Here is a 17125-nt window from a genome sequence, read left to right on the forward strand (position 1 = left end):
TTATTACCGGTCGATTCGCTTTTCACAACTATCGCAGTGGGCAACTATTAACTCCCAGATCCCTTGGGTCAGATTTGAATCTCAATCTATAAGCCCGTTCTATCTACCGGGTCTATTATGGACAAAAATCCCCCCTCACTCGTCGTTGACCCATAAATGAATTGTTGCCCACTCACTGAAACTTTGGTCCTGTTATTAACTTAAATTAGATCTTATTTCCTCTGTTTTGCCGGGTTTATCATTTTTTGGAGATCTAAATTTCGTCGCAGCATTTTTGTCTCCGCAGGCATTTTGCTGGTGGTAAGATTGATCCTTTATAAGATTATCTGATTTTCAAAGAGGAGGGTCTTATATAATTTTTGAGATGTTACGCACACTTTTCGATATCCCACTTGGTGAATACTATCATTATCGGCAAATAAGACATAATTCACATTTCGGTTTAATACCTTCTTTCCCAATTACGTTTTTTGAACTTATTAGCTGTGACTCTCCTAGAGATAGGGGTCTTATTTTAGAATTGTATCATCTTTTTTGGCAACTATCTTTTCCTCACCCCCTTGTATAGACAGAAATGGGAGGCTGATAGTGGTGTCACCTTATCTAAAGAGGACTAGGACGCCATGGTGGATAACATACGTAAGAACTCTAGATCTCTTTCTGTCCGTGAGACGGCCCTTAAAGTATTAACCCGTTGGTATTATACTCCCTCTAGAATACACAATATGTTTCCAGGGACTTCCCACCTTTGTTTCCAGGGTTGTGGCCTTGCTGGTACCCTTGTGCATATATTTTGGGCCTTTCTAAGCCTTTCATTGGTATGGTGCAAAGTCTCTGAAGTGGCCTCTGCAGTGGCAGATGCCCTGGTGCATTTGTCTATGCAGACTTGCCTAATGGGAGCCCATATCTCGGGAATATGGACTGAGGCTATGAGGCTAATTCACACCATCTGTGTTTCAATCCTATGGGCCATTGCCCTTCATTGGCATCGGTTCTATGAAGAGTTGATGCATTGATGCTTATGAAACGTATTCACTATACGTTACTGGACAGGATGCACTTATTTGACAGAAAATTGAATGTTTGGAAAACTCATAGACATTTACTATCTAACCAATGAATATTCATGATTTAATTGATAGTGTTTCTCTGTTGGTAGCCTTATTGTTCTGCCTACCTTCCTGCCTACCTTGTTCATGTACTTAACTTTTATGCCTTACATGATTGTACCTTATTGGAATGAATATTACAGATGTGCCTTTTTTCTGTTGTATATTATACATAATGCTGTTATGTTGTTTATACAGTCTATTCCTGAATAAATAAAAACAATTGTAAACAAAAAAAAAGAATGTCCCTCACCTGATGTTTGGGATGTCTTCTCCAAGCCATGGAAGGGTCAGATCTGATTTGCAATCCATTGATCATAGTCTAGTATTCTGGTTTGTCCAGCTAAAATAAATAACTGACACCAGATATTTTGTTTAGCATAACAGATAGCATAATCAACAATTTTAATAAGTATACAATATTCATAAAAACCTTTGGGATGATGGCTGTACCCAATACTAAGCTAAAAGCTCCGTCCTGCAGAGAACATACATGGCAGGCTATGTTGTGCATATCTAAATCGCACAACTGTACTGTGTAGACACTCACATCAATCAACAAATACATACAGTATATAAATAATGGGAAAGAGTAATATAGTCACTGGGATTATGTTTTTTCAGCTATCAGATAACATTTACTCTAGAGATGACATCCAGCCTCAGCACAAGACAAGTTCACCATTGTGTGCTCCCATTGTAAGAGACTCAGCACAAGACAAGTTCACCATCTGTTAGGGATCCAGGTATGGTCAGAGATGTGTGGACTGACACAGGGAAACACAGGCTTCAAGTATGGTGTAAAACAATATAATTTATTAAGACTATACAGTACACACAGTTCAAAACCCAAACCTCCAATAAATCACAATATGTGCGGGAACACAAACGCAGTCAGGCAGGCCGGGTCGGTAACTATCGGGCAGACAAGGTACCAAGGAGCAGGCAGGAGATTGGTCAGGAATAGCCGGGGTCGGTGCAGGCAGAGTTCTAGCAGAGTCACGATCTGGCAGGAATATCAGGCAGGAAGCAGACAGGATGCAGGTACAGGGGCTCATGGGAACAAACACCAAGGCACTGACTGCAGGCCTGGCCATTGCTTAAATACACCTCCTGCAATCAGCCTTAGGTGATGGCTTGATTGCAGGAGTAGGATTCTGGCTGCTGAGAGCACCCGCTGGCCAGCACTGCAGCCCACAAGGCAGGTGAGCCCCAGCACCACCTGTGTTGAGCCCATTCCTGACAGTATCGTGTGCTCCCATTGTAAGAGACTAATCACAAGACAAATTCACCATTGTGTGGTCCCACTGTAAGAGACCCAGCACAAGACAAGTTTACCAGCATGTGATCCCACTGTAAGAGACTTAGTACAAGACAAGTTCACCATTATGTGTTTCCATTGTAAGAGACTTAGTACAAGACAAGTTCACCATTATGTGTTTCCATTGTAAGAGACTTAGTACAAGATGAATTGACTCAGCACAAGGTCATTTCAACATTGTGTGTCCCTATTGTAAGATACTCAGCACAAGGCAAATTGTCCACAGTGTATTCCCATTGTAGGAGACACAGCAGAAGACAAGCTCACCATTGTGTGTTCTCATTGTAAAAGGTTCTGCACAAGACAAGTTGACCATCATGTAATCCCAATGTAGGAGACACAGCACAAGACAAAGTCATTTTTCTGTGCTAATAATGAAGAAAATGCCAAAAAGTATACCAACAAACAATTCCCACCAAGCAAAAATTAAAAAGTGAAAAATAAAGTCCAAAATAAAGTCCAAAATTCAAATTCAAATAAAGAAAAAAATCCACACAAATGTCCTTCCTGTGTAATACAGGCGATACAAAAAAATGTCCAAATTTCTTGAGCCTCCCAGCGGCTTCCACGAAAAGTGTTACCTCAAAAGGAAAAGAAATAATACATAGTGCATTATCCTTTATGTAATCATATCAACAATATGTGAATTCACTCTAGTGTGTAACACACAAGTGAACCTATTCAGTGAAAAATAAGTGAAAAACGTACTGTAAGTGAAACAAAACGTGTAAGTGAATCACTCTCCAGTGCCAAAAATCAATCAAAACAGTGTGTACTTCTAATTCAAGTAAGGAGTTAATAACCTTACCAATAATCAATAACTATCTCGCCTTATTGCCATCCAGATGCACAGCGATGAAAACATAGCCCTCCTGTGCTTGTGTTTGCCTCTGTGTGTCTCCTGTGATCTGTGCAGTGGGAGTGACTAGTATGAGATCACTACAGACAGGTAAAGGGGGGCCAAACACCTTCCTGGATCCCTCCCATTATCTGTAGTGATCTCATACTAGTCACTTATGTGGATTTTTTTCTTTATTTGAATTTGAATTTTGAACTTTATTTTTCACTTTTTAATTTTTGCTTGGTGGGAATTATTTATTTGTTGGTATATTTTTTGGTATTTTCATCATTATTATCATTTGCATCTTCAGGGGGGAAGGTGGAGATTATGCTATAAGGGGATTTGTTAGTGTATTAATTTTGGAAGAGGTATTAGTATAACATTTTTCTGTGCTCCCAATGTAAGAGACACGGTACAAGACAAGTTCACTATTTTGGGATCTGAATGTAAATGGTGCATTTTTTATATTTTGTACATTATTACATCGCCAAGATACGCTCCTTCCTTACCCCAGACACCACTAAACTACTCGTACACTCCCTGATTATCTCACGCCTTGACTACTGCAACTCCCTCCTCACCGGCCTACCCCAGTGCAAACTCTCCCCGCTTCAGACCATCCTGAACTCAGCGGCCAGACTCATCCACCTCACCAGCCGCTCCACCTCTGCCACCCCCCTCTGCCTTTCCCTCCACTGGCTCCCGATTGCCCAACGCATTAAATTCAAACTGCTCACTCTGACCTATAAGGCCATTCACAACACTGCCCCTAACTACCTCACCGACCTGATTCCCAGGTACCACCCTACCCGTACCCTTCGCTCTTCACAGGACCTCCTTCTATCTTGCTCCCTGGTCTCCTCCTCCCACGCACGACTGCAAGACTTCTCCAGGTCCTCCCCCATCCTCTGGAACTCACTACCCCAATCCATCAGACTGTCACCTTCCCTCCTCACCTTCAGGCGCTCCCTGAAAACCCACCTCTTCAGGGAAGCCTACCCCACCCTCACCTAACAGCCGTTCTCCTTCATTCCTCCTACCACTCCATCCCCCACAGCCACCTCCTCCTGTACCACTACCCCCTCCCTCCTAGATTGTAAGCTCAAAAGAGTAGGGCCCTCTTACCCCTTGTGTGCTGTTTGATGTTGCTGTAATGTTTCATTTATTGTCCCCCCCTCTATTGTACAGCGCTGAGCAAACCCTTTGGCGCTATATAAACTCAATAAATAAATAAATAAATTATTACATCCAGCAAACACACCGTCACACTTCCCTATTCTACAGCTTCTGCAGGGAGTAAACTCAATACTCCGGAAAGTTCCAGATCCTTAATGTACTAAAAACAGCATCAGAATAGGGAATCACAGCTAAGACGTGCACATCTTTTAAAACAGTTAAACCAAAAACTCAATTGAAAAAGCTTCATTTCTCACCTTGAAAATGGGAGCCAGTACAAAATTCACAACTTGAATGAAGATTGACCATATCTGAAACACAAGAAAACAGGTATGTTCAGTTAAAGCAGAACAAAAGCTTTTAAACACACTTTTACCCCCCTCCCGTGTCTTGGGCTTTCCGAACACAAAAAAAAAAAAAAACTATCTGTACACACACACACACACTATAGTCTGATGACATCATGAATTCTTTTTCTCCAGCAGGGATGGTCCTTATTGCTGTCAGCATAATGACACAACCCTAGGAAAGGGTCCATGACAACAGCCTTGGCTTAAAGGGATGGGTTGGCTGCAGTGCCCTCTTAATAGCATCATGGGCCCCTGGGATAAGTAATGCACTGGGGCTACGCCACAGAAAACAGTTGGCACGGCTAAATTATCCTACATATTGGGTGTCGCTTTTTAGTCTTATTAGAAATTTTAGTCTGACTTTTTACAAATTGTATAATTATTTTTTTACAATTTTTTTATTTAATTTTTTTTTCACAGTGCTGTTGGGGGATCTATGGTGAGATATCAGGAGTCTAAACAGACCTCCAAAGTCTCACTGTTGAGCCAGAGAAAGGGATTGAGGAAACATATTCCCTGGTTCCTTTCTGCAGCCTCAGCTGAACTGCAGATATACTGTATATGAACAGGAACAGAGGATTCTATTCATTCATAACTGAAGCACTGTAAACGCAGTTTACTATGTTTCAGCGATGAATGAACACAGTGAATGATTAGCACTGGTCATTCGCTATATTCATTTTGAAAAGGAAGGGCTGGGAAATTTAATATTTACCAATCCCTTCCCCCATTCTCCATCCTGAAAAGGGGGGGGGGGGTACACAGGGGAGCCCAGGCAGCAGAGGAATCACAGGAGGGGGTGATCTGTGTGCCAGGCAGGGGAAATTACTGGATGCTGATTACTGATCTTTTGTGGCTCTCCTGGCTTTCATGTACTGCAGTGAAAGCCACATAGAAGGTTGGTTCCAGTAATATCTCCCACCTACTGCACTGATTGCCCCCTCCTGTCCACATGGGATTCCTCCTGCTGGGGGGGGGGGCTGTAGGGGCCCCCCATGCACCTGGGGCCCATTTTCAGTGCCCAGGGGTGCCTGTGTGAAAATATGGCCTTGGTTGGCTGACTCTAGCTGTCATTAAACCAGAACAAAGTCTATGTGTGAGTCCAGTAGATTTTATTTCCCTCCAACAACAGAAGATCAGAAGAAAAAGCCAACATATGACAGGAGGTCTTCAGATAAAATGGAGAGTAGTTTCAACTTACCACATAAGCGATTCCTTGATTGCTTGATTCTGTTACAAACAAAAACAAATTAGAATCATTATTCCAGTATCAGTATTATATATCCTCATTCCATGGCCAGAATCACACACAGAACCACTGGTGTATAAAGCCAATATAGCTCAACATTATAAAGCCTTTTATTCCAAACTGCATGCGGCTTTGTGGCCATCATCAGTGCAGTGTATGGGGACCATGACTTCTATGGGGATGGGCTTGGTGCCCAACAACACAGAACAACAATACAGGTCATGGTGAGAAGGCAATACATGAATCCAAAAGCCCTCCAACCAATTCAGTGTATAGTACAGTAAAGACTTCTTAGAACTGAAGGCATTCACATGTCTCAATCCCAAAAATTAAAGGATTATTCCTCATTTCAGAAAAAGAGGAATACTCCTTTTAGTTGTATTAAGAATTATTATCTCATTTTTGGGATATATGAGGCATGTGAATATTTCTGTTGTAAGGAGGCTTTACTGTGCTACATACAGATGGAGGTCTTATTGATTCCTTCAGTGCCTTCTCACAATAAACTGTACGCTTATACGCTTTTCAATAAAAATATTTCCAACTCATATCCTCTGTCACTGGCATCTTGACCACGCCCACTCATGCCTTCCCGCTCACCTACCATTCAGTAGTAGCACGCATACTCCTAGCAGCCAAGTCAGATATAACTAAACACTGGAATAAAGACTTAGCCCCAAATGTTTCGGAGTTGTAGCTTCAATTGAGCTTACCTTTGAATATGAAAGAGCTTTATCATTAAGGTTTGATTCATACACCAAATTTGATTGTTTTTTGAAACCCTGGATTATATGGAGCAACACCTGAATTCAAGCCAAGTATTCTAGAACACTTATGTTATATGTAGACCATACTGCACATGGCCCCAGTACTGCAAATTCCTTTATTGTCATCTCAGTCACTCTGATGTACCGTTTACTGTTTTCCTGTATTTTATTTTGAAAACTTTAATAAAAATTACTGACATAAAATTTGATGTGGCCCTCAAATCTACCTTAAACTTAAAAAAAATAAAAACAAAAGGAACGTACCATAAATGCGCTGTAGAGCGCTTAAATATTAGCAGGTGTATAAGACGTCTGATGGAGTGATGTTTAAAGTGCAAAAGTGACATATAATTAGAGATGAGCGAATCGAACCAGGCGAACCGGAATTCGAGTCGAATTTCAGGAAATATTCGATTCGCGTCGAATCCGAAATTTTGCCTACTTCGAGTGCGCAAATCGAATATTTCCCGATCAGCCGGCAAAAGTGTCCCTGCAGTGAGCTCCGCTATTTCTGACAGTTCTCTGACAGAAGGAACACATGTTTAGCGGTTGAAACATTGTATCTATTAGTTTCCATTTAGGATACAGATGTTTGAACCGCTGTACATGTGAAGAAGCTGTCAGAGAACTGTCAGAAATAGAGGAACTCTGCACATACACTTTTTGCCGGTTTGGAATTCTTATTTTCATCCTACTTCTTCTTCTTCTTCTACTTCTTCATCCTCATCCTTAGAAGAAGAAGAAGAGGATGAGGATGAGGATGAAGAAGAAGAAGAAGAAGTAGGATGAAAATAAGAATAATTCCAAGCCGGCAAAAAGTGTATGTGCAGAGTTCCTCTATTCTGCAGATACACTTAGAGGAGCTCTGCACATACACTTTTTGCCGGCTTGGAATTAATCTTATTTTCATCCTACTTCTTCTTCTTCTTCTTCTTCTTCTTCATCCTCATCCTCAGAAGAAGAAGTAGAAGAGGATGAGGATGAGGATGAGGATGAAGAAGAAGAAGAAGAAGTAGGATGAAAATAAGAATAATTCCAAGCCGGCAAAAAGTGTATGTGCAGAGCTCCTCTAAGTGTATCTGCAGAATAGAGGAACTCTGCACATACACTTTTTGCCGGAAACCGCTGTATGGAGGGAATGTCCCAGAACTGTCAGAAATAGACTATTTATGACAGTTCTGGGACATTCCTTCCATACAGCGGTTGAAACATTGTATCTATTTGTTTCCATAAATGGATCCATTTATGGAAACAAATAGATACAATGTTTCAACCGCTGTATGGAAGGAATGTCCCAGAACTGTCATTAATAGTCTATTTCTGACAGTTCTATGACATTCCCTCCATACAGCGGTTGAAAACGCTGTATGGAGTGAATGTCCCAGAACTGTCAGAAATAGACTATTTTTGACAGTTCTGGGACATTCACTCCATACAGCGGTTTCAACCGCTGTATGGAGGGAATGTCATAGAACTGTCAGAAATAGACTATTAATGACAGTTCTGGGACATTCCTTCCATACAGCGGTTGAAACATTGTATCTATTTGTTTCCATAAATGGATCCATTTATGGAAAGAAATAGATACAATGTTTCAACCGCTGTATGGAGTGAGTGTCCCAGAACTGTCATAAATAGTCTATTTCTGACAGTTCTATGACATTCCCTCCATACAGCGGTTGAAACCGCTGTATGGAGTGAATGTCCCAGAACTGTCAGAAATAGACAGAAACTGTCACAGAACTGTCCTTCTTCTCATCCTTCTCCTTCTTCTCATCCTTCTTCTCATCCTTCTCCTTCTTCTCATCCTTCTCCATCTTCTCATCCTTCTCCTTCTTCTCATCCTTATCCTTCTCCTTCTTCTCATCCTTCTCCTTCTTCTCATCCTTCTTCTCATCCTTCTCCTTCTTCTCATCCTTCTCCTTCTCCTTCTTCTCATCCTTCTCCTTCTTCTCATCCTTCTCCTTCTCCTTCTTCTCATCCTTCTCCTTCTTCTCATCCTTCTCCTTCTTCTCATCCTTCTCCTTCTTCTCATCCTTCTCCTTCTTCTCATCCTTCTCCTTCTCCATCTTCTCATCCTTCTCCTTCTTCTCATCCTTCTCCTTCTGCTTCTCCTTCTTCTCATCCTTCTCCTTCTGCTTCTCCTTCTCCTTCTTCTCATCCTTCTCATCCTTCTCCTTCTTCTCATCCTTCTCCTTCTCCTTCTTCTCATCCTTCTCCTTCTTCTCATCCTTCTTCTCATCCTTCTCCTTCTTCTCATCCTTCTCCTTCTTCTCATCCTTCTCCTTCTTCTCATCCTTCTCCTTCTCCTTCTTCTCATCCTTCTCCTTCTTCTCATCCTTCTCCTTCTCCTTCTTCTCATCCTTCTCCTTCTCCTTCTTCTCATCCTTCTCCTTCTCCTTCTTCTCATCCTTCTCCTTCTCCATCTTCTCATCCTTCTCCTTCTTCTCATCCTTCTCCTTCTCCTTCTTCTCATCCTTCTCCTTCTCCTTCTTCTCATCCTTCTCCTTCTCCTTCTTCTCATCCTTCTCCTTCTCCTTCTTCTCATCCTTCTCCTTCTCCTTCTCCTTCTTCTCATCCTTCTCCTTCTTCTCATCCTTCTCCTTCTCCTTCTTCTCATCCTTCTCCTTCTTCTCATCCTTCTCCTTCTCCTTCCTCATCTCCAAGGGCATTTAAATTAAAGGTACAGTGTTCTGCACTAATTTAAAGGCTCTCTGAAGCCTAGAAACCATTTTAATAAGTTAACTTCGTAGCGAAGAAATTTGCATCGAATCGAATTTCATACTGGAATTCGCCGAATCAGCCGAATCGAATTTTTGAGAAATTCGCTCATCTCTACATATAATATATTAACTATAAAATCACATAAAATAACAATAAAACGTCCAATTATGAAATATAAGTGAATTCCGTGACTCCAGTGACTGTGAATGAGTATACATTGCACTAACCAGATAGCGCAAAATAATGCGCATTTGAGTAATCAGACCACTCCTGGTCATGTGGATCTGGAAAGGTGAGGGTCAGGAGATCATCTGGCAAACCAGCAGCAAGACAGGTATTCAGCGTGTCATCACTCTCCAGGTAACAGGAATACTCATCCACCCAGCAGGGGGGTCACACTCCAGGTATCAAAGATACATAGCCATCCAGCAGGGGGACCTCTCCCAATATCAGGTATGGGGCACCAAAAGGAATCCACCTTGAAAGGGGGGGGTCGCAATAAAATGAGCCCAAAGCAGAGAACTTGATAGTGTAGTAATTTCAATGTATTGATAAGTAAATCCACAAGAAGAAATGCACTCATATCTGCATAAACAGTAGAAAAAATGGCCACTGGCCTCCATGTGGCCTGAGCCACGTGATGTCACTGGCTAGGCTCCTCCCTAACGCGTTTTGTGCCCGAGCACATTATCAAAGGGAGCGTGCCTTAGCCAACTGATGCTTTATATAGGGAGCCGCGCATGCGCGGTGAGGTATGGTGATGCCATTTTGGCCCGTTTGCGCATGCGCGATGCATGTGGGAGCGGCCATTTTCCTGGTTATCAACACACAGCAGAGGAACGAGACAGACATGGATGTGACTATGTCCTGTCTGATTTCAATCCTGGCAAACAACGAACTTGCCTAAATATTAGACATAAATGAGGTATAATCAATGGGTGTGGGAATATAATTAAATAATATATGGAGTGATACTTCTGGTGAGGGGAAAACAGGAAGAATTGCAATCTCCATATCGCTGTAGTCTGGTGAAAAAGCAGACAGCAAGGCTGTAGACATACTCAGGTTAACCCTATTGTGGAACTACTGGTCCCAGATATCCAACTCCCTAAAATGATTCCTCTGATGCTGTGAAAAATCATAATAATTTAACAATAATAATAATGTGTAATAAATATGGGGCTACAGAAGTAATACATGATGAAAACATGATAAGAACACAAGGGGAAATACATTATTTAAAATATATGTCCCATAATAATTAAAATAACAGCAAGTATAATGTAGCTGTTAAAAATCAGATGTGAGGGGTATTCAACAGTATAAATCATATAATAAAAATCAATAATTAAACACAGATAAAATAAAGAAAAAAAGTAGACGATAATAAAAAAATGTACAATATGTAAAAATATGTAAATCATACGTAGAATCAATATACAATGACTAAAATGAAATTAGGATCTTGCGTAAAATTTTTTTAAAGGTGAATGGATGAATAGCAAAACATGATGCTAATATGTGATGTTAAAAAGTGAATATACACTTAAAATGCCAAAAAAGCAGAAAACACAGGACAAGATATCCCAGCTCTGGGGTAATATTACTCCAGTCCTCAAAAATATAATATAATATAATATATATAAAATAATATGGAATTTTCGATAATGCATCAAAAGGGAATGCTCATTGAACCCTTTTTTGATGTTGTACAGATGCTCTCTTCGCCTGCCTTGGAGCCTTCTTGTGGTCCTTCCGACATACTGTTTACCACAAGAACATTCCAAAAGGTACACCACATGTGTGCTGTTACAGGTGATGATGGACTGTATGTCATATGTTTTCATGGTGGTATTAGAACAAAAGGTCTTAACTGGTTTTTTATGTATTCCATTATTTATGCATAACATACACCTTTTACAGAGGAAGAAACCTTTATGTCCAAAATTAAAAGTTAAAGATCTAGGGTAGGTTCACTATATTTGGAGCTAGAGTTAATCTCAGTGGAGGTGCCTTCCGATAAATTATTTCTGGATGACCGGGTATAATTTGCCCTAAAACTGGGTCATTCTTTAGGATGGACCAGTTTTTCTTAATAATTTTGGCTACCTCTTTATACTGTATACTAAAATTTGTGATAAAAGGACAGAACTTCTCTGACCTAGAATTGGTCTTGGAGGTGAGGAGGTCATTCCTATCAAGGTTACCTACTTCTTTAATTTCTCTATCCAGATTAATGTCATGATAACCTTTCTCCAAGAATCTTTTTTTCAAAATGTTAGCCTGAGATGTAAAATCTTCCATTCTATCGCAGTTCCCTTTTGGGATATTAGTGAGTGATTTTGGGTGATGGCAACTATCAAGAAGGATAAAACTATTTCTGTCAGTGGTTTTAAAAAATGTCTTAGTAAAAATCCCAGTGCCATCATTAAAAAGCGTAAGATCCAAAAAAGTAATTTCATTAAATTCATATTTATATGTTAACTCAATTTTAAGATCATTAAAATTTAGTGTCGTAAAAAAATTCTTTAAGGAAAATTCATCTCCCTGCCAGAGTAAAAACACATCATCAATGTAACGGCGGTAAAATAAAAGATCTGGCCAATCCATAGAGTAGATAAGATCCTCCTCCCATCTGGACATAAACAGATTCGCCAAACTCGGGGCGAATTTTGCTCCCATGACTACGCCAGTAGTCTGCAAATAATACTTATTGCCAAACCAAAAGTAGTTGTGTTTCATGGTGAAATTAAGGAGTTCTAATATAAAATCTTTTTGTATTGTGGGTATATCTGTGGCCATACTCAAATAAAATTCAGCAGCTGCCATTCCATCTGAATGTTTTATATTGCTGTATAAGGCAGCTACATCTACCTTACAAGGTAAGTAGGGGAATGTAGTTTAATACCTTTAATAACGACCAGAACCTGTTTCGTGTCTTATACTATCCCGAATCTTCCCAGGGGAATGACCATTATTATCAACAAAATAGGACTACTTAGCGTACCCCTTTTAGGAACCAAAATAATTTTTTTCAGAATCCAGAATCCTCTTATAACCAGAATCCTTCACAATATAACAGGCTTTTCAATTCTAATAATAATAACCCGAATCTTATCTACTCTAGGGATTGGCCAGATCTTTTATTTTACCGCCGTTACATTGGTGTTGTATTTTTACTCTGGCAAGGAGATGAATTTTCCTTAACCACTTCCAGACCGGACACTTTTACCCCCTTCCTGACCAGGGCAATTTTCAGCTTTCAGCGCTATCACACTTTGAATGACAATTGCGCAGTCATGCAACACTGTACCCAAATTAATTTTTTACCATTTTTTTGCGACAGATAAAGCTTTATTTTGGTGGTATTTATTCACTGCTGGGATTTTTATTTTTTTGCTATGTAAATGAAAAAGTCCAAAAATTTTGAACAAAAGTGTTTTTTTTTATAAAATTTTGCAAATAAATAGTATTTCATCATAAATCTTTGCCAAAATGTATTTCGTTATCTTTTTAGTAAAAAACAAAACAAAAACAAAATAGTTTATAACCAAAAATTATAATTTTTAAACATTTTTTTTTATATTTTATTTTTTTATATTATTATTTTTTTTTTATTTTTTTTTTTACATACTGTCACCCTAGCAGTACAGTGTCACCATGGTGACACTGTACTACTTGTGGGGGGTGATGAAGATTTTTTTTTTTTTTTTTTTTACAATGATTGCTTTTACACCCATATAGGATGTAAGAGCAATCATTTCTCTTTCTCTCTGTGTGCATTCTTGCACTCATTGAGAAATACTGAGTGAGCTGTGATTGGTCACAGCTTGTCACATGGTACAAGGCTGTTGTGAATAGGCTTGTACCATGTGACCTCTGTGATCATTCACAGATTTCACACGTAGTAAGCAATGATGTCACAAGTGACATCTTGCTTACTACTTTGCATGTGATCACTGATTGGCCAATCAGTGATCACATGATCGGGACCTCGTACAGAGGTCCCGTCCGACGATCGGTGTTTCACTGTGTCCGGAGGACACAGCGGGCACCGGATCGCGGTGCTGCGCGCTCCCAGGGAGCGCGCACAAGCAGGGTGCGGGGAGGCCGTTCATAAACGGCCACCCGACCCTGTACTGCCACCGTCCGGCCGTTTATATGCAACGGCCGGTCGGGAAGTGGTTAAAGAATTTTTTTACGACACTAAATTTTAATGATCTTAATATTAAGTTAACATATCAATATGATTTTAATGATGGCACTGGGATTTTTACTAAGACATTTTTTAAAACCACTGACAGAAATAGTTTTATCCCTCTTGATAGTTGCCATCACCCAAAATGGCTCACTAATATCCCAAAAGGTAAATTTTTACACATTAGGAGGAACTGCGATAGAATGGAAGATTTTACATCTCAGGCTAACATTTTGAAAAAAAGATTCTTGGAGAATAAAGGTTTCTTCCCCTGTAAAAAGTGTATGTTATGCATAAATAATGGAATACATAAAACACCAGTTAAGACCTTTTGTTCTAATACCACCATGAAAACATATGACATACAGTCCATCATCACCTGTAACAGCACACATGTGGTGTACCTTTTTGGAATGTTCTTGTGGTAAACAGTATGTCGGAAGGACCACAAGAAGGCTCAGAGACAGGCTAAGAGAGCATCTGTACAACATCAAAAAAGGGTTCAAAGAGCATTTCCTTTTGATGCATTATCGAAAATTCCATAATAGAAATCCCCAGTGCTTAAAGTTTACTGGTATTGACATTATTAAGCATCATTGGAGAGGGACTTTCAAATGAAGGTTTGTATCAAAGTTGGAAACAAAGTGGATTTTTTAGCTTTTTCCACAAGATTTGAACGTAGATCTGGATATCAATTGTTTTATCGATACCAGCTAGTCCCATCTTTACAGGTGTCCCAGTTTTATTATGGTTTTTAACAGGGTTGTAGATACAACCACTGTCATTATGTTGTTCTTACTGTATGTTTTTATTCGGTCTCCCATTTTATATTATATTATATTTTTGAGGACTGGAGTAATATTACCCCAGTGCTGGGATATCTTGTCCTGTGTTTTCTGCTTTTTTGGCATTTTAAGTGTATATTCACTTTTTAACATTACATATTAGCATCATGTTTTGCTATTCATCCATTCACCTTTAAAAAAATTTTACACAAGATCCTAATTTCATTTTAGTCATTGTATATTGATTCTACGTATGATTTACATATTTTTACATATTGTACATTTTTTATTATCGTCTACTTTTTTTCTTTATTTTATCTGTGTTTAATTATTGATTTTTATTATATGATTTATACTGTTGAATACCCCTCACATCTGATTTTTAACAGCTACATTATACTTGCTGTTATTTTAATTATTATGGGACATATATTTTAAATAATGTATTTCCCCTTGTGTTCTTATCATGTTTTCATCATGTATTACTTCTGTAGCCCCATATTTATTACACATTATTATTATTGTTAAATTATTATGTTTTTTCACAGCATCAGAGGAATCATTTTAGGGAGTTGGATATCTGGGACCAGTAGTTCCACAATAAGGTTAACCTGAGTATGTCTACAGCCTTGCTGTCTGCTTTTTCACCAGGCTACAGCAATATGGAGATTGCAATTCTTCCTGTTTTCCCCTCACCAGAAGTAGCACTCCATATATTATTTAATTATATTCCCACACCCATTGATTATACCTCATTTATGTCTAATATTTAGGCAAGTTCGTTGTTTGCCAGGATTGAAATCAGACAGGACATAGTCACATCCATGTCCATCTCGTTCCTCTGCTGTGTGTTGATAACCAGGAAAATGGCCGCTCCCACATGCATCGCGCATGCGCAAACGGGCCAAAATGGCATCACCATACCTCACCGCGCATGCGCGGCTCCCTATATAAAGCATCAGTTGGCTAAGGCACGCTCCCTTTAATAATGTGCTCGGGCACAAAACGCGTTAGGGAGGAGCCTAGCCAGTGACATCACGTGGCTCAGGCCACATGGAGGCCAGTGGCCATTTTCTCTACTGTTTATGCAGATATGTGGATTTACTTATCAATAAATTGAAATTACTACACTATCAAGTTCTCTGCTTTGGGCTCGTTTTATTGCGACCCCCCCTTTCAAGGTGGATTCCTTTTGGTGCCCCATACCTGATATTGGGAGAGGTCCCCCTGCTGGATGGCTATGTATCTTTGATACCTGGAGTGTGACCCCCCTGCTGGATGGATGAGTATTCCTGTTACCTGGAGAGTGATGACATGCTGAATACCTGTCTTGCTGCTGGTTTGCCAGATGATCTCCTGACCCTCACCTTTCCAGATCCACATGACCAGGAGTGGTCTGATTACTCAAATGCGCATTATTTTGCGCTATCTGGTTAGTGCAATGTATACTCATTCACAGTCACTGGAGTCACGGAATTCACTTATATTTCATAATTGGACGTTTTATTGTTATTTTATGTGATTTTATAGTTAATATATTATATGTCACTTTTGCACTTTAAACATCACTCCATCAGACGTCTTATACACCTGCTAATATTTAATTGCTCCACAGCGCATTTATGGAAGTTTTATGATACAGTACCATTAGAATTATAGCACTGCATTTTTTGATAAATTTTACACCGAAGGTCCAGAGGTTACACCTTTATGCTAGCTGCTCATAATTTATTTCTTAGCACTCGTATACCCCCTTTCATACCTAAAAGGAACGTACCGCAAAAGAAAATTCTTTAAAAAAAAGAAAGAAAAAGAAAAAAAAATTAAGGTATTAACTGATCAAAAGCTAAAAATGATTCACTTTCTGATAGTTATTAGACCTTAAAAAGACATTTTGGTTCAATAAAGCTCTGTAAGCAAAGGCAAGGGAGGGCAGATGAAGAAGAGTCCTTCAACCCCCATTACACAGAAGTGCTATATAGACCCTGGGATATCCATCTAGCACTGGATTTGACGTACAGCCCTGTTTAGACACAATAAGTTCCGGAGTATATTTCCATAGACACAAATGGAGCCATTATTTTAAGCACTGAGATTTACCTATGCAAATGTTGGTGAGCTTAGCCGTTTTGTCTATCTGTGATATTATTTCCATTATCTTCTCTCCTGTCTCCTCTTTAAATGTAGATCTCTTCCTGAAGAGAATGAGATCTCTGGTCCTTTCCCAGATAAGAGGCTGGCTGTTGAGTATCCTCTCCTTGTCGTTTGGAGTGTTGGAATCCAGGTCATCGACCACCACAAGTACATTCTCCTTACCTGCAAGAACACAATGGACATCTCACTATTATAGACCAAATCAATACCTGAGAATATCTTTAAAGCTATCCCATCATCACAGATCAATGGGTTCTGCCATTTCTTACCTTCTTTTAAAAATGTCAGTTACTTGGCTCCTATGCTAAGCTACTAGCTCCACCACATTATGGCTACCTGACCCAAAGCAAGAATGGAGATCATCATGCCAAAAAAGAGGCAGAGTCAAAGTATAGATATACTGAAACAGGTATCCACACATTTTGTCAAAAAAGTAAGATCATCTTGGGGT

General features: G+C 39.6%; 1 protein-coding gene across 1 annotated transcript in view; it reads right to left on the reverse strand.

The window, feature by feature from the left end:
• Positions 1-4544: 4544 nt before the first annotated feature.
• LOC149452009 (uncharacterized) overlaps positions 4545-17125 on the reverse strand; it is a 48709-nt gene continuing 36128 nt past the window's right edge. The window contains exons 5-8 of the mRNA XM_089689882.1: positions 16621-16836; positions 5999-6027; positions 4705-4758; positions 4545-4607 (exon numbers count right to left, since the gene is read on the reverse strand). Coding sequence (XP_089546008.1) covers positions 4545-4607; positions 4705-4758; positions 5999-6027; positions 16621-16836 — 362 coding nt within the window. The remainder of the gene's footprint in view (positions 4608-4704; positions 4759-5998; positions 6028-16620; positions 16837-17125) is intronic.

The sequence above is a fragment of the Staurois parvus genome, unplaced genomic scaffold (genome assembly GCF_062004578.1).
Source record: "Staurois parvus isolate SC_StPar_1 unplaced genomic scaffold, SC_StPar_1.0 ptg000503l, whole genome shotgun sequence".
Lineage (NCBI taxonomy): Eukaryota > Metazoa > Chordata > Amphibia > Anura > Ranidae > Staurois > Staurois parvus.